The 21,136-nt window shown below is 44.9% G+C and overlaps 2 protein-coding genes across 2 annotated transcripts in view; one reads left to right on the top strand and one right to left on the bottom strand.

The window, feature by feature from the left end:
* The window catches only part of EDC4 (enhancer of mRNA decapping 4), a 227,228-nt gene that overhangs the window by 125,100 nt on the left and 80,992 nt on the right, over positions 1-21,136 (top strand). The window lies entirely within an intron of this gene.
* Positions 1,979-21,047, bottom strand: CENPT (centromere protein T). The gene is made up of 13 exons (XM_061468837.1): positions 20,739-21,047; positions 19,622-19,742; positions 18,386-18,491; positions 15,615-15,748; positions 13,709-13,739; positions 11,874-12,007; positions 11,164-11,412; positions 9,371-9,439; positions 8,434-8,631; positions 5,747-5,837; positions 4,803-4,958; positions 3,946-4,050; positions 1,979-2,456 (listed from the first exon to the last, which is right to left on the bottom strand). The coding sequence occupies exons 1-13, from the start codon at positions 21,045-21,047 to the stop codon at positions 2,309-2,311; spliced, it is 1,851 nt and encodes a 616-aa protein (XP_061324821.1). The 3' UTR covers positions 1,979-2,308.

Here is a 21,136-nt window from a genome sequence, read left to right as displayed (position 1 = left end):
TGGATGGATGGGCACAAGCTGCTCATGTTCAGCTCTATCAATCAGCACTCCTGGGTCCTTTTCCATGAGTGGCTTTCCAGCCTGGCATGTTGCATGGGGCTGTTGTGACCCAAGTGCAGGACCTGGCACTTTGCTTTGTTGAACCTCATCCCATTGGCCACAAGCCATTGATCCAGCCTGTCCAGAGCCCTCTGCAGAGCCTCCAGATCAACACTGCCTGACAATTTGGTGTAATTTGCAAACTTGCTGAGGCAGCCCTGAAGCTCCAGCAGCAGAGGCTCACTTATTGCTGCCCCAGGATAAGAGAAACAAGCTGCACTTCCCGACATTTGTCAGAGCATGGGCACTGAAGGTGCCTTGCTAGCAGTGCCCTTCCTCAAGCAGTAACAACAGCTCAGGAAAAGCATACAATGACCACAGCAAGCAGTGAAACTGCCTCCTACACATCCACCCAGCTTCAGCACAGCCACATCCCTGTGTGTGCTCTCCTGAAACAGAGCAGCGGTTGGAGAAATCCATGGCAGAATCCAAAGTGTTTCTCACATGTCTAGGAGAGCAAGCTAGTGAGCAGGACTAGGCATGAAACAACCACCCACCACCTCAAACACCCAGTTTGTCAATAAAGCCTAAACATCAAGTTCCACACAACCACCCAGGGGTGCCAGCACTGCCCCCAAAAGGGACTATCTGCTCCTCCCTCCTGCTCACTTGTACCTTGGACAACAGGTGACCCAGATCACCCAACTCCCAGCCTGCCTCGCCCCCAGGAAAGCACTGTCATGAATAAGCACATGATAAGCACAGCCTAACAGACAGCTGTAAGCTCTGCTCTAAACCCAGGCTCCCCTTTACTCGCTCCCAGAGGAGCTCCAGCACTGTGCACACCTGTAATCCATTCAAGCAGATGCATTCCACCTGAATGTCACCCTGCCCGGTGCTCTGGTGCAGGGCCTAAGATGGAGCTGAAGGCAGTTCAGGGCTTGCTAAGTTTTGCTACAATCCCTCATGTTCATTTTAAGGCCAGAGATGCTTCTGCAATGAGGAAAATGGAACCAGTTGGTTGATGAGACCATAATGGAATAATGAAGCTGCATGAGATGGCAAGCCAGAGCTCTTCCGAATCAAATACCTGGAGATTAATTCCTGCTTTATAGTGAGCATCACTGGTATTTCGTTAAGAATTCATTCAGGACACCTTAATCTTTGAGCCGTGGGCAAATGCCATAGGACTGCAAAGTGTGAGATAACTAAAAGGTCATCATCTCTTCATCCTCCCCACACTGTCTTTCAAACAAAACAGGCTTCTGCCTAAATAACTAGACCCATGAAGAGCCACAGTCAATAATGCCCCTCATGTGGGAGCACACATATAGTGTTCCTGGGCAACAGGCAAGGCCAATCCTGTGCCACAGGGAAGGTACACAGCTGAATGTCCCATTCTCAGCACAGTCTCTTCCAGGGACCAAGCAACAAAGCAGGAATACATACAATAAAGTCACCCCAAATTGCAGCACATCATGCTCTGGAGCCTTCAGCATGAGCACAACCTGCACTCATCCTCCTCCCACCATACTTTGACTTCGGAGTTATATGCTGAGGCCTATGGGCCGATTCATTTTTCCCTCATGTTCCCTACATTGGGACAGAGATGAGCTGGTTGTGAAGGGATAGAGGGAAACAAGAGCTCTGAGGTCAGGTCAGCAGGGCAAGGTACGACCTGCAGTGCTTCCCAGACACTTTCCTTCATCAGCCTTGGATCAACAAAGGGCAGCTTATTCACTCCCATTTTACCAGGTGGACACTGTGAAGTAGTTATTTCACTCTCTTTTTATATCTAAATTAAGACCCATCAAGGTCTTACATATGTTGTACAAAGTTTAGGCAGGCTTTTATTCCTAAGCAGGTTCAATCCAAAGTAAAGCAGCAAGCCCCATCCAAGCTGGCCTTGAACACTGCCAGGGATGGGGCAGCTACAGCTTCTCTGGGCAACCTGTGCCAGTGCCTCAGCACCCTCACAGGGAAGAACTTCCCAAGATCTCATCTCAGTCTTCCCTCTGTCAGTTTAAATGCAGCAGCCTTTCAGCCCACTTCCATGAGCAGCATTTGCATTGTGCAGAACATACTTTATTTATCATGATGCACAAATATTCAAAGGTTACAACAAATTCAGGATAGTCAAATTATTTGTGTAACAACTGGTGACAGACACAGCACAAAATCATCTCCAGAAAACGTCGACCGCTCACTGCCCCACTGGTTACTGGTAGAAAACCATTGCACGGAGCAGTGCCAGCCATCAGGCATCTTTTCACAGCCTGCAGCTACTGCTGCGTTTAATTTCAGGGATCACTTTATTTCCACTCACAGCAACTGGAATCAGGAGCTTTCTATAATCCAGAGGGAGGTGATGCTCAATCAGCACACGCAGAGGTATCTCATCTGTCACCAGCCTTTGCCTTGGTTCAGAAAGAGGAGAGCAGAGAAGACAGTCGTTAGTGAAAAGTGTTTCTACTCAAGAGTAAAATTTGTAAAGTTTCTTGCAGTGGCTGTTTTGCATTTCACAGCTGAAATGCTGTGGCTGCTGCGACAGATACAGGCTCCTACTTGCAGGCAATTCTCCAGGTCCTGCGCACAGCGCAGAACCCAAGCTCACCTACACACACAGGGACACAGCAGCTAACTGCAGGAGCTCCCACAGAGCTACATTCTCACCATGGCAAGGGCCAGCACATGGACATACACCTCTGCCAGGGCCTCAACACCCTCACAGGGAAGAGCTTCTTCCTGAAGTCTCATCTCAAATCTCCCCTCTGTCAGGTCAAAGCCATTCCCCTTTGTCCTGTCCCTACAGGCCCTTGTCAAAAGCCCCTAGACATCTACAAAAAGGTAAAATATGTGTTCAGAATCCTCAACCATGGCCAACAAAACCAAGTTTCTCAGCCTGTTCATACTAACATCAGGACACACCTCTCAGGTGGGAAAATTAAAATCTCCAGATCAGGACAGCAACAGGTGATTATTTCTAACCAACAGCCCCAGGTCCATCACACAGGCCCATGCAAAACCAATGCCCTCAACCAGGCATGCCCTGCACAATCCCTCAGATGACTTTAACATCCCATCTGAAACTCAGTGGAAACAAGGAATAATAACCTGGAGTGATGACTTGAAATGCGTGATGACTGTTTTGGGCCCCTCTGAAGAGGGCTCCCAAGCCAAGAGCATGTTCCTGTGTTTTGGTAACAGCACAAAGTAAATTCAGGCATGAGATGGTGCAGCTGAGGGAGACCCCAGGGAAGAACAGCAATGAAGAAGCTCTGAGAACCATCCCTCCAGGCTGCTGGCCAGGGAGCACCACTGCCAGGAGAGGCCAGCCCTGGCCTCCCAGGCCAGAGGTTCCTTCTGCTCTGCAGAAGAGCTGCCAGGTTGAACCCCAAGTACCAGCAGCTGCAGCAGCAGGGAGAATGGGGTGTTGTTTGTAAGAGTTAAGTGATTAGATCAGAGCAGGACATGTGGAAATGCTCACACTGTTTCCATTGCAAGTACTTTTAGCAGAAGTCACTCAAGGATGCAAACGATGCAGCCCAACCTCACACTTGTTGCTACTCTGCTTTATGACTAACACTACCTATTTTGCAGCTGTAACTGCTTCACCCCTGCATATGTGGCCCTCCTCTTGCTACTAGTTTCTCAGATGACTCCTTGTGCTCCCAACCCTTCACTACTTACTCTTGCCCTTCCACCACTGTGGAGTATAAAACCACAAGTCCACCAATTCCCTCCTGGGACAGAAGGCCAAGTGGCATTGTAAAGAGTAAATACACAATACCATGCTTACTGCTGAAATACTTAACTGCTAGTGCACACTCTGGCAATGACTGTTTTACTGGGCTATCAAAGCACTACATAAGATTACTTACAGGTTAAAGACAACCCTCCTGTTACCTTCTCATGAGGACTTCTACGTCAGACACTTCCACTGTCTTCCTTCCGGCATGGCTGGCGAAAGCTGCCAGATCACTCCAGAGCTGCTTGAAGTATTTCTTGGTGCTGAAGGAGGATTGAGGTCAGGCTGTGGAGTGTGTGAGCACCAGCTACTCACCCACTTCTGTAGGGCAAACTGCACCAGAGCTGCTCACTGTGCAGGTCACAGCCTGCCACTGAAAACTGTGGGAGAAGAAACTCCAGCCCAGGAACAAAGTTTGGCTTCTTAGTCTGGGTGCCCTGGAACTTTACAGCCAAGACAGCTGCGAATGAGTTGCAGAACTGCATCCAGAACCCCTCCCAAACTGCCCACACGTGCAAGAACAGGGGTTAACCCCAGGGGAAAACCAGCACTGAGGACCAGACTACTGGCTCTTGCAGTATTGCTGTTCAAAGAACCCACAGGTCTTACTCATGAAGGTAACATGGTCCATGAATTCAAGAAACTGAGAAAAAGAGATCCCAATGTAACAGTGCACAAGTGGGACACGTTCACCTTGCCCAGCACAAGAAGAGTTTTCCAGAGCCACAAGGAGACCAACATCACCTGCCATGTTTCTGTCCTGCTGATCAGAGCTCCTGTGACTGTCCCCACCTGAAGAGGGAGGGCTCCCTGCTTGCCAGAAGCCCTCCTGATGTGTTTGTTATTTCACGAGAGGACGAGGAGAAAACCAAACCAAACCAAAAACAAAACAAAAAACCACCACAACAACAAAACACCAAAAACACAGAGACCAAAAAACCCAAAACACCAAAAAACAAAACACAAAAAAAACCACTAAAATGAGTGAGAATGGAAGCAGTTTGTTGCCACTTACCATTTTTCAACAATTCTGAACGATTCTGTGGCCACTCGCATTTTTGCATAGTCCTTAAATACCCTCTTTATCAAACTACTTGACATTTTAGGCTCCGATGTTTGTTTCCATGAGCTCTTTAGAACTCGCTTTGTCTGCTGTGGCTGCAGAGGAGGCCTTTGAGGCAAAATGAAAATGCACACATCAAATGAACAAACACAGAGTAGAGGGAGAGAACACAGTGCTGATTTTGGGCAAACCTTATGCTGAATTGAAGGTCAAAGAACTACTTTGAGCTGTTAATTTTTTTCTCTCTCCCAATTCTTCAAATCCCCCATGCCCATGAAGTTCAGTTTGTGAACAGTTCACATGGCATCATGACCTTGGGAGAAGCAATCCAGCTTGAATTTCCCAAGATAAGCATGTCAGTATAACAAACAGTTGGCAAACCAGAGTTCTCTCCAGTATACCAATGAAGTTTTCATTGCATCCCTGTAGGACGTGTAGCAGGAGTGGACAAAGTCTGAGGCATCCGCAGGTCACCTCTATTCCACTGTCATAATTTTAACATAGTTCCACTTCAGTAGAGTATCAAGGACTCCTTTTTCTAAATATATTTTACTATTCATGATTAGAGCAATCATCCAGCAACTCTGGAAGCATTATTCATCTCTGTTCCCAGCAGGAAAGGGCACAAGAATTTGGTTTTACCATTTACTGCTTCAATAAACAAAAATATAAAGTCAAGGGCTAGAAAAGTTCCCCAGGCTCTATCAGTTGTTCTGATGACATTTGCTTGATAGACCTTTATTCAGTTGCTAAACAGTGGCTGGACTCTCTGCTCCCTGCTGCAGCTGATAAACCACAGAACAACCAAGGCAGCAGGGCTCAACTCACTCCCCCTGGCATTCACGCCTCCCAGAGACACTTCTACCAGGCCACTGCTGAAGGTTGCTCATACTTACTCAGAAGCAGCAGGTTTTGCAAATGATGGAGTTAACAGTGGTGGCTTGTAGGCTGCAGCATGGACAAATGGGGGTGTCTTCATGAAATCCTCTGTGGACAAAATGTACTTAAGGAACTGGACTCTACTTTCAGAGCTCCTCAGTGGGCAGTGCTGTAGCCGCAGACAGAAGCCCAGCCAGCTTTTCACACACCAGCTCTGGTGCCACACTGCCTGTGCCCAGGCTGTGGCTCCACAGCACACTGAACCAGAGCAACTGCCTCCTGCTGCAATGCCACCCACCCCACCTGCTGCCACATCAGCTGGTAGCTTCCCTCGTGTGCTGGACACGCTCAGGGTCAGGCTGCAGGGGCTGTTGGCTGTGTGGACTGAGGCTGCCAAAGCTGCTGCCTCTTTTCCCATAGAGAGCTTCAAAGTCTGCAAGCTACCTCCTTACCATCCTGCTAAATCAGTGTCAAATTGTCATTAACACAGGGATGTGTGCAGAGCAACAAAACCACATTACAGGGGTCAGTCAATGAGTATCACAGAATCCCAGACTTGTTTGGGTTGGAAGGGACCTTAAAGCCCACCCAGTTCCAACCCCCAGCCACAGGCAGGGCCACCTCCCACTAGATTAGGCTGCTCCAAGGCTCTGTCCAACCACTTCTTTGGGCAACCTGTTTCAGTTCCTCACCACCCTCACAATAAAGAACTTCTTCCTGATATCTAACCTTAATCTTCCCTGTTTCAGTTTAAACCCATCACCCCTTGTCCTGTCACTGCAGTCCCTGATGAAGAGTCCCTCTCCAGCATCCTTGTAGGCCCCTTTCAGATACTGGAAGGCTGCTATGAGGTCTCCACGCCGCTTCCCTTCTCCAGGCTGAACAGCCCCAATTTTCTCAGCCTGCCCTCATACGGGAGGTGCTCCAGTCCCCTGATCATCCTTGTGGCCCTCCTCTGGACTTGCTCCAACAGCTTCACATCCTCCTTATACCGAGAACACCAGAACTGCACACAGTACTCCAAGTGGGGTCTTCCCAGAGAGGAGCAGAGAGGGAGAATCCCCTCCCTCGAGCTGGTGCTCATGCTCTGGGCATGCAGCCCAGCACACGGCAGGGTTCTGGACTGCAAGTGCACACTGCTAGAGATCGCATGTGCATGCAGATGTTGCACATACATGCTAATACATACAGTGTGCGCACACACTGGCAGGTAACGTGTATGCTGAGGTTGGCTCTGGCCAACACTCCAGCATGTCCAGGTACCTCTGGATGCCACCCCTTCCCTCCAATGTGTCAACTGCACCACACAGCTCGGTGTCATCAGCATACTTGCTGAGGGTGCTCAATCCCACTGTCTGTGTCACCAACAAAGATGTTAAACAGGAAGAGATGCTACTCTTTTTATTTCACCCAGCCAGCACCAATCTCTTGAGACCTTTCCTTCTCTTCATATAGCTGTGTTAAAAACAACCACACTGACACACTGCTGTGGACACCCTAAAAACCCTTATAGCTTTCCTTGTGGCAGAATTGTGCCAGCAAAACAGTCATCTTTGTGCCTTCCACACTGCACAAATACATACAGGCCTGATATCTCATTACAGCTGAATTTCCTCACAATGCCTCAAATCCTGGTAATGGGATTCTTTTAGGATGTCCTTAGTTCAGTTTTATGGCAGGGTGTATACTGTATGTCAAAAGACTTTAAGACCAGTGCCAAAACCATCACAAAACACACTCTGGACATTCGTAAACATGGCCTCGATCAAAGAGAAGTCAGTCTGATGTACGAGCTCTTCCAAAGGTCATAAGTACTCTTGGGGCAACAGAACAGACTGATGCAGTGTCTGAATGACTGTTTAGGAACAGACGTTTCTAGCTTTCTGGAAAACCAGCCTACTTTTTTGGTTAACTGGAAAGGAAATCTGTGGCTGCACATACAAAATATGGGGTTCTATATTAGCTTTCAAGTCCAGACTCATGAACGGCTGTGGAAGCAGCAGTTCCATGCTAAGACATTACAAAGTTCGTATGAAGTTAGGAGTCAGGAAAGAAGTAATAAAAGAGAAGGCTGCGTGGAGACCTCATAGCAGCCTTCCAGTATCTGAAGGGGGGCTATAGGAATGCTGGAATGAACTATTCATTAGGGACTGTAGTGACAGGACAAGGGTAACGGGTTAAAACTTAAAGAGGGGAAGTTTAGATGGGATATAAGGAAGAAATTCTTTACTGTAAGGGTGGTGAGGCACTGGAATGGGTTGCCTAGGGAAGCTGTGAATGCTCTATCCTTGGTGGTGTTCAAGGCCAGGTTGGACAGAGCCTTGGGTGACATAGTTTAGTGTGAGGTGTCCATGCCCATGGCAGGGGGGTTGGAACTAGATGATCTCATGGTTCTTTCCAACCCTAACTATTATTTTATTCTATGATATCCCCATGTCACTTCTATAAAACCACTTTACAATGTTTCATCTATTTGTGCACTTCCATTACTTTCAGCTTAAAATTACAAGATGATCTAGGTCCCTGAAGCACCTGATGAGGCAGTAAAATCTGGCCCTAGGAACAGCAGCCAACAGCTTACCCTGGACTACTTGATGGACTAAACAGTTAATAATGTTATTATCCTATATTGTTCCCTAATCTATCAAGAAATAATGGAAAAATTTCTCCAACTGCCTCTGCTACTGCTGAAGGTACTACTTACCTTCATTCTCAGTGTCTTCAGCTGCATCCTCAGTAGGCTCTTCTAGACTATCCAATTCTATCAAAATAGCCTGGTCCTCTAGTTCACCTGCTTGTTCAACAGCATCCTTCAAGGGCTCCATCTCAGATTTTTCAGAGAAGGTCGGATTAGAATGCTTACTCAGACTTCCAGCTCCAATACCTTGGGCAATCTCACACTCTAAATTTCCAAACAGGAAAAATACATCACTGAAACAAGTATCTTAGCCAAAATTTCAGAGCACTCATAAGAACAAAACCCAGCTTTCCATTCCTGACAATGGAAATGCCGCCAATTATATTCCTATCTTCAAGGATAAAGCATCACCACACTAAACTAGACAAGCTAAAGCATTGAAAACCCTCAGCTTTTCCCTCTGGTACATCTAGGTGTCAAACAAAACAAAACAAAAAAAACAGCAGTTGGTAATGTGGAGCAGACCATGAGGTTTGAGTGCAATTTTTATCTGAGCTCCTTTGGAAATGAACTCCCTTTAGTAAGTGCTTTTATCTCAAAAAAAGTCTTACCAAAGCCTTAATACAGTATGTTGAACACAGAAGACCCAACAATTCAGGGAAAGTAACTTGGGAGTTCCTGATTTGTGAACACACTCAGAAGATCTCCAAATTTTATCAATCTCTGCCTGATTCTAGAACTTCCAGTGGTAAATTTTAACTGAAGATGCCTTCTGCAATTATATATTTCTAAACACTATTGCCAAAGCAATTTTGATTCCCATTTGAGCAGAATGTAATCTTTCAGCTTAAAATGCTTAAAATTAGTTTGCTATTTTCCCAGTATTTAGCCCAGATTCCAGAATACAAACAGAGTTAACAAGTATCTCTCCCAGCAATGATGCCAACAATGCATCTTGAGACATCTCTGGCATTACAGATTCAGTATCAGAGGTTGTCCTCACCGGCTTCAGGAGAGCCGTGGTATTCAATGCCTCCTTCTGCTATTCCCTCTTCTTCTGAAGGGGCTGCTTCTGTGAAAGAAACAATGGAAAAGACTTAAAAAGGATCCTAAACTGGATCTTCATTACTTACTAGAAGGCACCCTTCAAGCTCTTGTCTAAAGAGAAAAAGATGCTGGTTAGTACTGAAGAAAGATAACAGCCAACATGGCTTAAATAATTATAGTAAAGCATTAGAATGTATACAAACCAAAAAGAATGATTAGCCAGATGCATTCCTTGCCAGGAGGGAGCTATTCATCTTTCCTTTGGGAAGATGATCAGTACTATGGACCTATCAAAACATATGAACCTATACTTCATTTGCAGAACTGTGAACAGAGAAAATACTGACAAGAAAACACATGAGCAAGTCACAGCCTCCTTTGAGAAAGCTTGTCTGGAAATGCTCACACCATCAGTCTCTCTCTGATGAGACTTCAATTACTTTATCTCAAGCATCTACTGCACAATTAAATCTTGATTTCACTCTGTGAGTCACCTAAAAAACTCTTAATCAGATTAAAGCACTGCATTCCCTTCTAACACTGAAAGCACTTCTTACCCTCTCTGAAATTCTCTTCCTGATCCACTCTGTCAACTTTCTTAGCTATCTCTTCTTCTGTATCACTTACATCTATGACCTTAATTATATGGGCCACAACATCTCCCAAAGACTTGCTGAAAGATCTCTTAGGGTTTCAAGTGACTGGGGACCCCAAACATTTACTTGAACTTCTGGACGACAAAGAGGAGCTCCGTCTATTAACAGCTAGTAATCGAGAGCATTAACATGCCCCTAGTCTCTTTTTAAACTTTCTTTTCATTTTCCTGCTAAGTAAAAAAAAAAACAATCACACAGAGAGAAGTGCACACAAGAAAACATTCCTTCTTTACATGGAACAGCTCAGAGTTCACACTGAATCTCAGGAAACAGTTGGAGAAGTCCTTGCAACTATTTTTCCAGCTCAAACTGTGGAGCAACACTGGCATCAGCTACCTTTGGTAAAACAGCAGAACTAGGTAACCATTTACATTTGACCGTAATGCCTTATAACCTCCAGCATCTTTCAGATACACTCTTAACCTCCTCCTCTTCCTCTCATTTGATCCAGTCCCCTATTCCATGTCCTCCATACTTACCTCCATGTTATCTATCCATTTGTCCTCACAGTGCCTACCACTGGACTCTTCAAAGCAACCAACTTTTTTCTGTAGATCTCTTCTCTTGTCCCTTCAACACAACCTTTCCCTCCAGCATGCCACAGACAACCCTCCAGAAGCAGAGTATGTTGCAACAGTCCACTAGGAATTAATTCATTTCTAAGGTTTCCAGGGTAAGAACTCTTCTCCTGGCTTGAGCAGTACTGAATTCACCAACCATTTTTTAAATACCATGGCCCTTTTGAAAAAGGATCATAAAAAAACCCTAAATGAAACATCAGCTGTCCATACTTCATGGAAAGCATAGGGAGCTTTGACTGACAGCGTAAAGGAGATAGAGCCTGGCTCTTTTTAGTGGTGCCCAGTGCCAGGAGAAGAAGTAACCTGTACAGACTCGAACACAGGAGGCTCTGAACATCAGGAAACAATTTTTCCCTGTGAGGGTGAATGATACCTGGGCAACCTGCTACGGGTGACCCTACTGGAGCAGAGGGGTTGGAGAAGATGACCTTGAGAGGTCCCTTCCTATCTTAACCATCCTGTGATTTCAGATATTACCTGCTAAGCCCCAAGTCCTAACCCATAGTACTCACTGCCAACCACCACTTCTTCTGAAACAGAGAGCTGATCCATTGAGTTAGTCCACTGGGAATGATCTTGCTTACTTTCTTGTGGGTTTTCACGTGATTTTGAAGATACAGGAGTCATACTGTCAACATGCTCTTGATCAAGGACTAAGTCCTGAGAATATCCCTGGGTCCTTCTCTTGCATGTACCCACACTTGTCAGCATGGCTGTCTGACTTCCAGGTGACATTTCTGAGTCCACAAGATAGCTCTGTGCTGTTCAGAAAGTTTTAGAACAAGTTTTATGTGAAAAAGTGTTTAAGGTCCCAGGAGATACGTTTACTACCAGGACTTGCATAATACAAAATTGAAATCATTCAACCAAATTTTATTAATCCTCCACAGATCAAAACCTGAAATGTTATCACCACACTTCAGTGTCCCAAACTTTCTCCACTAAAGTGTCTCCCCAGTACCCGCAGTTACAAACATGATATCAAATGATTCCTGGTATAAATCACTAAAATGGGTAGAGCACATACTTAAGCACATAGAATCAAAGCAAGTACAGATACAGAGCCTCATTCTAATCTTGCTTCCAAAATTATACTGGATTTTGTGAGCGTGCTAGTACCCTTTAAACCATAAAATACAGACTGCACTTCAGAAACTGCTTCTACAAGCCACGTTATAGAAGGCACTCCCTCCCAAAACAAAAGGAAGAACATGAAAGAAACCTTTTCTCCTCAGTATGTCCTGTTCCACTTTGTCTTCAAAAGCTTTTATGTCAACAGGTTTGCGATTATTTGGCCTCCGGCGCAGGTGTCTCCTTTCAACAGTGTCTGGCTGGACCATGTATCCAAGAGACATGCTAAGAGATCTGTCAAAAGAGGAAGGAAAAAATTTTCCAAGCTTACATACTCCTTTTTACTCTCAGATTACTAACATGGTGCCAGTAACAGCAAGACAATTATTATCATAATCATTATCAATTATTATAATCATTATCACAATTATTATCAGTTATTATCACAAATCCCTTAGGTAAGAGAGATTTCCCCCCCAAAACCTTGAAGATTACATGCCAGCCAACTTTAAACAAATAGTTTAATTCCATGATACCGCATAACATCAGGATGTATGTTAGAGATCAGGAAACAGCCTGCAGCCTCAAGAGGGCTGCAACAACACATCTGATGAAAGGTTCAGGAATTTTAGAAGTTTTAAGGAGGACTTCAGACCAAGTCTAAGAAGCTGCTTAGTATCAGTATTCACAACTAAGTGCAGCTACCAACATACTGTAACTTTTTAAGACAGGAACTAAGATAGCAACCTGCAAAGCACAGGAAGAGATGTACCTCATTGTAAATTTTTTGCATCATAAAGAAACTGGCCATGCTCAGCTACCTTTGTTCCCTCTCTCAAGGCAGCCTAATGAAAAAGGGGGCTCAAGAGGATTCATAGGTACATACACTGAAAGGCAGGAAAGGTGCTGGTGCACCACCATGACACAAATGGCATGGAATAGGTGGGTAGGTAGGCAGGCACTGTCCTGGTTTTGGCTGGGACAGTTATTTCTCTTCCCAGTAGCTGGTGCAGTTCTGCGTTTCTGCTTTAGTTTAAGAACAATGCTGACCATAATGATGGTTTAGTTATTGCTCAGTAGGGCTTCCCCTGATCAAGGACTTTTCAATCTCATGCACTGCCAGTGAGGAGGGGCACAAGAAACCAGGAGGGACACCTACCCCAAACCACCCAAAGGGGTATTCCACACCACAAAGCATCATGCTTGGGATAGAAACTGGGGGGAGCTGACAGGAGGCACTGACTGCTCCTGGGGATTGGTCAGCTGGTGGTGAGCAACTGTGCTGTGCATCACTTGAGGTTTGGGGGGGGGAAGTTTATTCCTTCCTCTCTCTTTACCATTATTATTGTATTATTATGTTTTACTTTTATTTCAATTACTAAACTGTTCTTATCTCAACCCATGGGATTTTAGAATGTAGCCCTCTGCAACAGCCTTGTGTGGGGCCACAGACAAGGGCTGCAGTGAGAAAGGTGAATTAATTTGCTAATTATGCCTAGGATCATTAGCAAAGTGCATGGGCAACACAGCAAAAGAAGCTTTCTGACTTGCAAAGAAGCTTTTAAAAGTTCAGGGAAGCTGGACTAAAGATTGCATAGATGCAACTTATGTGATGAGACAATTAACAGGCAGAGATAATTAAATATGCTAAGGTCTACTACGTACTGATTTATTTTTGGAAACATGAGAATGAAAGGAAAGAAGCAGTGATCCTACTGAGTAGAGACGAGCGATAGCAGCAATTCGAGCTAGCCCAACCTGAGTATACAAGGCAGAACCACAGTTTCTGAAAATCACAAGGTGTGTAGTGTGACACGTTCAAATGCCATCACTGGGGGAGGGGGGAAAATATGATTGTGTATTAGTGACACAGGTCTTCATCATGCACCCAGGTGTCTATACTGCTCTTCCCAACTACAGAGATGATGAATCAAGGCAGCTATAGTTTGGACAGCTAGGAGTAAAGACATTTTAGTTTAAACTCACCCAGCCACAGCGCTGTCCAGCAGTGACGGAGCTAGAAAACATCGGTGATATGTTAGCTAAGAAAGCACAGCAGGTGAGAAATTACTCTCTACTCTACAGGCTACAGGAGCAACCCAATGGTCCTCCTTCTATGTGCTACAATTCTCAGAAGTTTCATTTTAGAGAGAACAGAATTAAACGATGGGTTCACTTTACAAATTCTGTCTTCATTTCAGAACTGTGTATGAGAATTCTAATAAGCAGGTTCTGAAAGGGTAATAAAAGTTATTTCAAAGAAAATTGAATATGGGACGTGCCCTACCACTCAATAATATTATTCTTACATTTATAGCAAGATGCTAGGCTAGGGCCTCAGTCATAACCACCCTGCAGCAACACAAACCAAACATTAAAGCGTTTGAAAACTTTAGAAGTAGATTATGTATAAAACTGTAACACAAACTTGTTCTACTCATGAATTCCCCAAAATATGCAGAAAGCAGATCTGGAGAGCAGTGACAAAATCACACTCATGCTAGAAAATACTGGAGCATGCAGCGGTCTGCTTTTCAGAGCTGCCTACATTTTACCAGAACATGTTCAGATCAGGTACAAGGCTAACGACAGACAAGCTGATTTTTTTGACCACAGGTGAGTCATGGTGGGATTCATCTCCAGATTAAAGTATCCAAACACAGGTGTTTATGGTCCCATTACAGCCAAGCACCATTAATCAAATGTAGGTGTCTACTTTAAGGTAGGCTAAATCACCCTCCATATTCCATTGACCAGACCTCCTCTAAACTTCAGGAGGACTCCAGTTACCTTATATACACACAGGCACAGAGCACCTGTAATTTGGCCCTGAGGTCTCTAATTTGGAGTTGAATCCCATTCCCAAATTCTACTCCGGTTGCTACTGCCAATAGGATATGTAAACTAAGGGGAGATGTTTTAACTGTCCTTGTTAAACTGCAACTAAAATTAAAATTTTATTTACCAAATTTTGCATATTTGTATTTACATGGAAGACTCGACCCAATATAAAACATTGTATCTTTTATAAAGCTATAAGATCCTTCTTTCCCAAACAAGAACTTTATAACTTATTTGATGTAACTGCAGTCAAGTTGGCAGCTTGCTGTATTTTCAAGTTTCTGGAACTGAGGGAAAGATAGGGATTGCTTTCTGTGGAGATACTTCAAAACTCAAAGAACACCCAGCTGTAAAAACAGTCAAGAAGTTACAGTCAAGGCAGAGTTTGTAACTGCTCAAAAAGGCTTATTTTCAGTTTGATAGGAAGGGATTTCCGTTCTCTGCTATGCCCTTTGCACAAGATGCTGCAATCTTGCTTTCAAACGTACAGCTGCTTAGCTGAGAAGTTACTAAGAACTAAACTGTAGCAGATGAAAATCCACTGACAGCAAAAGTAGTGCTGAACAAGGCAGTTTTTTGTGGATTGGCTAAGGAATGATGGTCATTTCGTGACCAGCCCAGACGTCTTAGCCTTAGGAGATGGCGGTTATGAAGAATACAGCTGAACAAGAGACATGTGAGCCATCCCAGCTGTTTGGTTTTAGTCAAACTCTGGGTTAAGTTGTAAGGCCTGAACTCAAGTTACCCAGGCTGCAAGGCCTAACCTTAGGTTACTAAAGGACAGCTATGTGCAGTAGAACAAGGAACTTGGCGTTTGCTCAAGGTTAACAAGACGTAGAAGCGGGATGGGAAAACTGTAAGATGTGTGCAAAAAGTAACAAATGGACAAGCTTTCAGCTAACCTATTATCTACTTCGAAAATGTGTGGATGGCACTTTTGAGCCAATCAGAATCTATATTGGTTACATCAGCTAATTGGCAATCGCTTGATCACATTGATCACCTCTACGTTGTCCGTGACTCCCGCGTCACTTTTTCACTGTGGCCTTACCTTGGTTCTGGACAATTTGTTGGCTTACTGCTCTCTCAAATTCAGAAATTTTGAGTTGCTTTCTCTTCTTATTCATAAGAGGTGTGAAGACAGCTCTCTCCTCAGGAACAAGCTCTGGCAGCTGCATTTCCTCCCTGCCAACACAAACCAAGCCTTTAACAGAGGATGATATTATCACATAGCTACCCTAGAAAGGCCCCTGTAATGCCACTGAAAATCAAATTAAAATATTTTGACCCTGCTGCAGCAGAATTAAGGAACTAAGTGATCAGTTTGGCAAATGCAGGAACATGTCATTCCCTCCTACTAAACCAAAGTAAATTTCACAAGGAGAATCAAAACTTGAGTGTATATTCAAAACAGCAAGGTTCAGAAAGATCAGAGTAAAAGCTTGAAAAAGCTGCTCCATAGCACTCTCCTCCTAACAGCCCACAGGAGCAATTGGGCTTGGCAATCATTACAATGTAAACCACAGAATCCCAAATTGGTTTCGTTTGGAAGGGACCTCAAAGCTCACTCAGTTCCAACCCCCTGCCACAGGCAGAGACACCTTCCACTAGACCAGGTTGCTCCAAGGCCCATCCAAGCTGGCCTTGAACACTGCCAGGGATGGGGTATCCACAGCTTCTCTGGGCAACCTGTGCCAGTGCCTCAGCACCCTCACAGGGAAGAACTTCTGACAAAGTTCTCCCCTGTTTAAGTTTCAGCCCATCACCCCTTGTCCTATCACTACGGTCACTGATGAAGAGTCCCTCTCCTGCATCCAAAGAGGGATGAAATGAAAAAGCCATCATCACGAAACAACAGTAGGTACAACAAAGCACAGTGGTACATGGAATGGACATGTCATATCCCAGCCAGGCAGTGGGTCAAGATCAGGAAGTAAGTTCCTGTTTTGTTGTCCCCCTTTTGTGGTAAGTTACAAGAGTCTCCTTCTCATGAAGGTCACGTTCAGGCAGTGAGCTGCTGACAGCACCCCACCGAATTGCAAGACCATCACGTTCACAAATCTGTTCCCCTTACAAATCACATTCTCTACCACTCAGAAGTGTAGCCAAGTTTCATTTCTTATAATGTAAGCCTAAAGTGTTAGAATTAACTGGCTTGTAATGGGGAAAAGACTGTGCTTTTTTTTTTTTCATATCTCTCCTGGAATCTGCTATTACAGCTAAGGAAGGCAGTGCCTGTGCAAACAAAGGAAAGCCCATATCAACTAAAGGAAGGTTGCGAGAAAGGAATTAAAACAAAAAGTCTACATCTATTTACATTCTGTGACCAGCTAACACATGGAATATAGAACTCTACAAGGATCAGCTGGCTTGGCTTTTCAATTGAGAAAGGCTGAGGAAAAGCACAAAGAGGTTCAAGAACTACAACAAGCAAAATCAAGAAGGAACTAAAATAATATTGCTTTTTTAGATTTAAGAAAAAAAGGAACAAAATACAAATCAACAAGCTGCTACACTTACAGAAAACTAAGGTGTTTCTTCCTCTATTAAAATATCTATAGAAGTTCACTTAGTATTTCGCATGACCTTATTTAAGGCTGCTTGTGGTCAATGTAAAGAGTTTAGCTATAAAGACAAAGGAAATCACATCATTTAGAACAGTCTGTTTTGCAGTAAGCAAAAATGGGCACCAGTGTTGTGACAAAACTGGTTGAAGCAAATTAAGACTTACCATCACTACTGGCTTTCTTCTGTTTCATAATGAAGTCAATGAACCATACTTTAGCCTCTGCAATTCAGCCAGGCCTAGTAACTTAAAACATTAATGGAAGCTAATGACTAAAAGCAGCTGAGCTCCAAACCACTCTACAGGAAGAAAGTTATCCTGAGCAGTCCAAAACAAGGACAATCAAGAAGCAGCAAAACTGTACAAAGCTACAGAAGCCTGTGCTCTGAATATAAGACATGGCAGTCACTCGTTAAGAACTAGAACTGTCAGCATGCAACTTGGAGCCTCGAAGAGATCCAAGAACTTCTTTAGTATGTCACAGATAACTGAGGAAAGTACATTCCCACCAAGAGATTTTTGATCTTCAGACTTGACAGGCTGAGAGAGCTGGACTTTTTCAACCTGAAGAGAAGGCTCCTAAAGGGGAGGCCTTAGAGCAGCTCCAGGGCCTAAAGGGGCTACAAGAAACCTGGAGAGGGGCTTTGGACAAGGGTCTGTAGGGACAGGACAGGGGGGAATGGCTTTAACCTGACAGAGGGGAAACTGAGATGAGATCTTAGGCAGAAGTTCTTCCCTGTGAGGGTGGAGAGGCCCTGGCATAGGTTGCCCAGAGGAGCTATGGCTGGCACAGGCTGCCCAGAGGAGCTGTGGCTGTCCATCCCTGGCAGTGTTCAAGGCCAGCTTTGACAGGTCTTGGAGCAACCTGCTCTAGTGGAAGGTGTCTCTACCTGTAGCGGGGGGTTGGAACTGGATGAGCTTTAAGGTCTCTTCCAACCCAAACCAGTCTGGGATTCTATGATTCTCCTGACCAGCACTTCCACTGCAGAAAGATATTCGAAGTCTGTATTTAAGAAGGTGGACTAAGCACAAGCCCACAGTATTTGCTTCTCAGTCCCTCAGTTCCAGTGATTCCTACGTGACTTTCAAAGCTGGAAAGGTATTCACGAAAATCTCACTGGACGGAACGCAATTCTGATCACTGAAACAGAAGCAGAGAAATCCTGTTCCCCAGTCCCATCATTGGAACTGCAGCTATAGTGTACAAAAAAAAAAAAAAAGGAGAAATCAAAGTAAAAATGTTAACAATTAGTTACATGTTGGAAAGCCTCCCAGTTGGGAGTTCTGCTTGAGCTTCTTCTGCTGCCGCTTCTGGGTCTTCATGTTTTGCTATGTCAGGTACCACAGGTGAAGCTGGTGGAACTGCCAACAAACCAAAACATTATTTTTCACAGTTCAATCCAGCAAGAACACCAGAATGCAGCAGAGTGACAAACTTACACTATATTCTGTAAGTTACATGTATTAATGGGTTAAAAGAACTGGTTAAAACTATTGGGTTCTACTCAGAAGGATGGCTTGTACAGTGATAAAGCCAACAGAGTCCTGTATGCTGGAGTTTGTGATAGTGTGTGCTTCTGTGATTTATTCATGGTCCTAAAGGTAAAGGCAGCACAAGGATTAGGTGCTTGGTCCCAGGTTAATTACATTAAGTAAAGAGGGTTTTCAGGAATATGACTTTGCCAGTGCAAGACCTGGTCTCTGAGACAGAGCTGCATCACCTGTCCTCATTCAGCTGCCACTGAAGTGATTCCTCTTTCACACTGTTGTGGTTCAAGCCCAGCTGGTAACTCAGCATCATGAAGCCACTTGCTCACTCCTTCCTCTTCCCCTCCCACCTCCAGGTGGGATGGGGAGGAAAATCTGAAGAATGTAAACCCCACGGGTTGAGATAACATCAGTTTGATAACTGAAGTATAATATTAAACTACTACTAATAATAAGGGAAATAACAAGGGGAAAGAATATAAAACTAAAAGGGAAAGGGGAAAAAAAACAATAAATACAAGTGATGTCCAACACAATTGCTCAGCACTTGACCTATATCCAGCCCAACCCGAGCAGCAATCTGGGCCTTCTGGGTGACTCCCCCAGTTTATATACTGGGTATGACATGCTATGGTATGGAATACTCCTTTGGTTAGTTTGGGTCAAGTGTTCTGTTAGTGCTTCCTCACGGCTTCTTGTGCCTCTCATCACTGGCAAAGCATGAGACTGAAAAGTCCTTGCTACTGAGCAACAACTAAAACATTGGTGTGTTACCAGCATTGTTCTCAGACTAAACCCCAAACACAGCACTACACCAGCTACCGGGAAGGAAAAAGATAACTGTTACAGCCAAACCCAGGACATACATACATTGGCCATACAAGGGTCTGTATTTCTGTTCGATGTAACAGGGTAAGAACAAGCTACAGAAGAACATCTATTCTCAGCTCCACCAAAATATTGTCCTTCTCCTCTCTGCTTTCCTGAAAATAAAGGATACTTACAGATGTGGATGATTTTCTTGATCAAAGTCCGTGGTGTGTCACTGATATTATCACACAACAGCGGCCCCAGCCCCACCAAAGTACTTCTGCCCAAATTCTTCTTTCCTGGATCAGCTCTGGTCTAAAGAGAGACATTAGACAAACACAACTCAAAAACTGTATTTTTATCACTAGAGATGACCCTTAGCATCAAAAGCATTCATCATGCATCCTCGAATAACAATCTAAGCTACTTAACACATCTTCCAAATTCCCAAACAAGTTGGAACAACGAAACACATTTGCTTTTTTAACAGTACTGTCATGTTGGTTCTGGACAGGAGACAATTCACAGTGATGCACAATCCCATCATAGACCAAAGCCTGAGAGACTTGAGGGCATGGCCTATGGCCCCTCATGTGAACCCCACAAAAAAACATAGCAGAACACAACCATAAGGGAGATGCAAGGCTCTCAGGGCCCTGGCTACTTGTAAAGTGCAGAATTCAGGGTCTTCAGCCCGTTTTACACATTAAATGGACAAGGAGTGATGCAAAGGGTTAACCGATGTACAAGGTGGTTAGGGTTAAGCCCCTTGCTTAACAATGTTACTGCTTACTCAACAAATGCGTGCTCAACACTTATCGTGCTTGCTGGAACAGGGTGGGAGGGCCAAGGCTATTGATAAGAGGAAGGAACAGTAATGTGGTTCCTGTTCTCTGGACCCCTAAACTGGCTGAAATCACCTCTGCGGTTTGGACAGTGACTAAATCACCAGGGAACATGCGCAATGACTGGAGATGAAAAGTTCAGGGAAGACTCATTTACTTCATCTTGAGACCCTCGCCCACAACCACCAGGAGACACTACGCAAGCAAGGACCTTTTACCTCATTACAATACGAAGCGGGGATAGGTCATGAATATGTATAAGTGCGTTGTGTAATCTAATGCATATGTAATAGTTTAATAGATAGATAAGTTTAATAGATAAATATAGAGGTGAACAACGCTGGGGTGCGCATGCTTTTGGAGGAGCGATCCCCCATGCGCCTCAGCGATGAATAAAGCATACCTACTCTACAACTTGCAATGAGTTATGGAGTCTACCCGCGCATCAGGCGCACCCTGGGCTCACCGGCCCGGCCGCGGGGTCCTCGCTCCTCTCGGGAAGGGCGGGCAGCGCGCGCCGGCCGGTCCCACCTGTGCTTTCTCTCCCTTCTTTCCATACCCTCTCCCCGGCCCCATCCATCACCTCGGCTGCCGCTCCGGTAGTCGAGCGGCGGACACGCACACCAGCAGTTCCCGTGGTCGAGCGGCGGGAGGATGAGCGGCGGACAGACACACCGGTCGCTCCGGTAGTCGAGCGGCGGGACGATGAGCGGCGGGCGGGAGCAGCGGCCACTCCCTTGCTCGAGCGGCGGGCGGATAAGGGGCTGGCGGACATGGCGGGCGCTCTGGTGGTCAAGGGGCAGGCGGATATGGCCGCAGCTCCGGTGATCAAGCCGCCAGCAGACACGGCGACCACTAAGGCGG

Source organism: Pezoporus flaviventris, unplaced genomic scaffold (genome assembly GCF_033815535.1).
Source record: "Pezoporus flaviventris isolate CSIRO_AGI_PZ_B2104156 unplaced genomic scaffold, CSIRO_AGI_Pfla_v1 ptg000054l, whole genome shotgun sequence".
NCBI classification, from domain to species: domain Eukaryota; kingdom Metazoa; phylum Chordata; class Aves; order Psittaciformes; family Psittacidae; genus Pezoporus; species Pezoporus flaviventris.
Note: the sequence above shows the minus strand (reverse complement) of the source record. Positions and strands in the feature narration are given on the sequence as shown.

Bases quoted from the DNA above. Each gene is read 5' to 3' on its own strand.
- CENPT (XM_061468837.1), bottom strand. From the start codon at position 21,047: ATGTCCGCCAGCCCCTTATCCGCCCGCCGCTCGAGCAAGGGAGTGGCC. The intron at 18,492-19,621 runs GTAAGTATCCTT...GTTTGTTGGCAG, and splicing joins CAAGAAAATCATCCACATCT to TTCCACCAGCTTCACCTGTG. The intron at 12,008-13,708 runs GTGAGTTTAAAC...CAGATCTCTTAG, and splicing joins CTGGACAGCGCTGTGGCTGG to CATGTCTCTTGGATACATGG.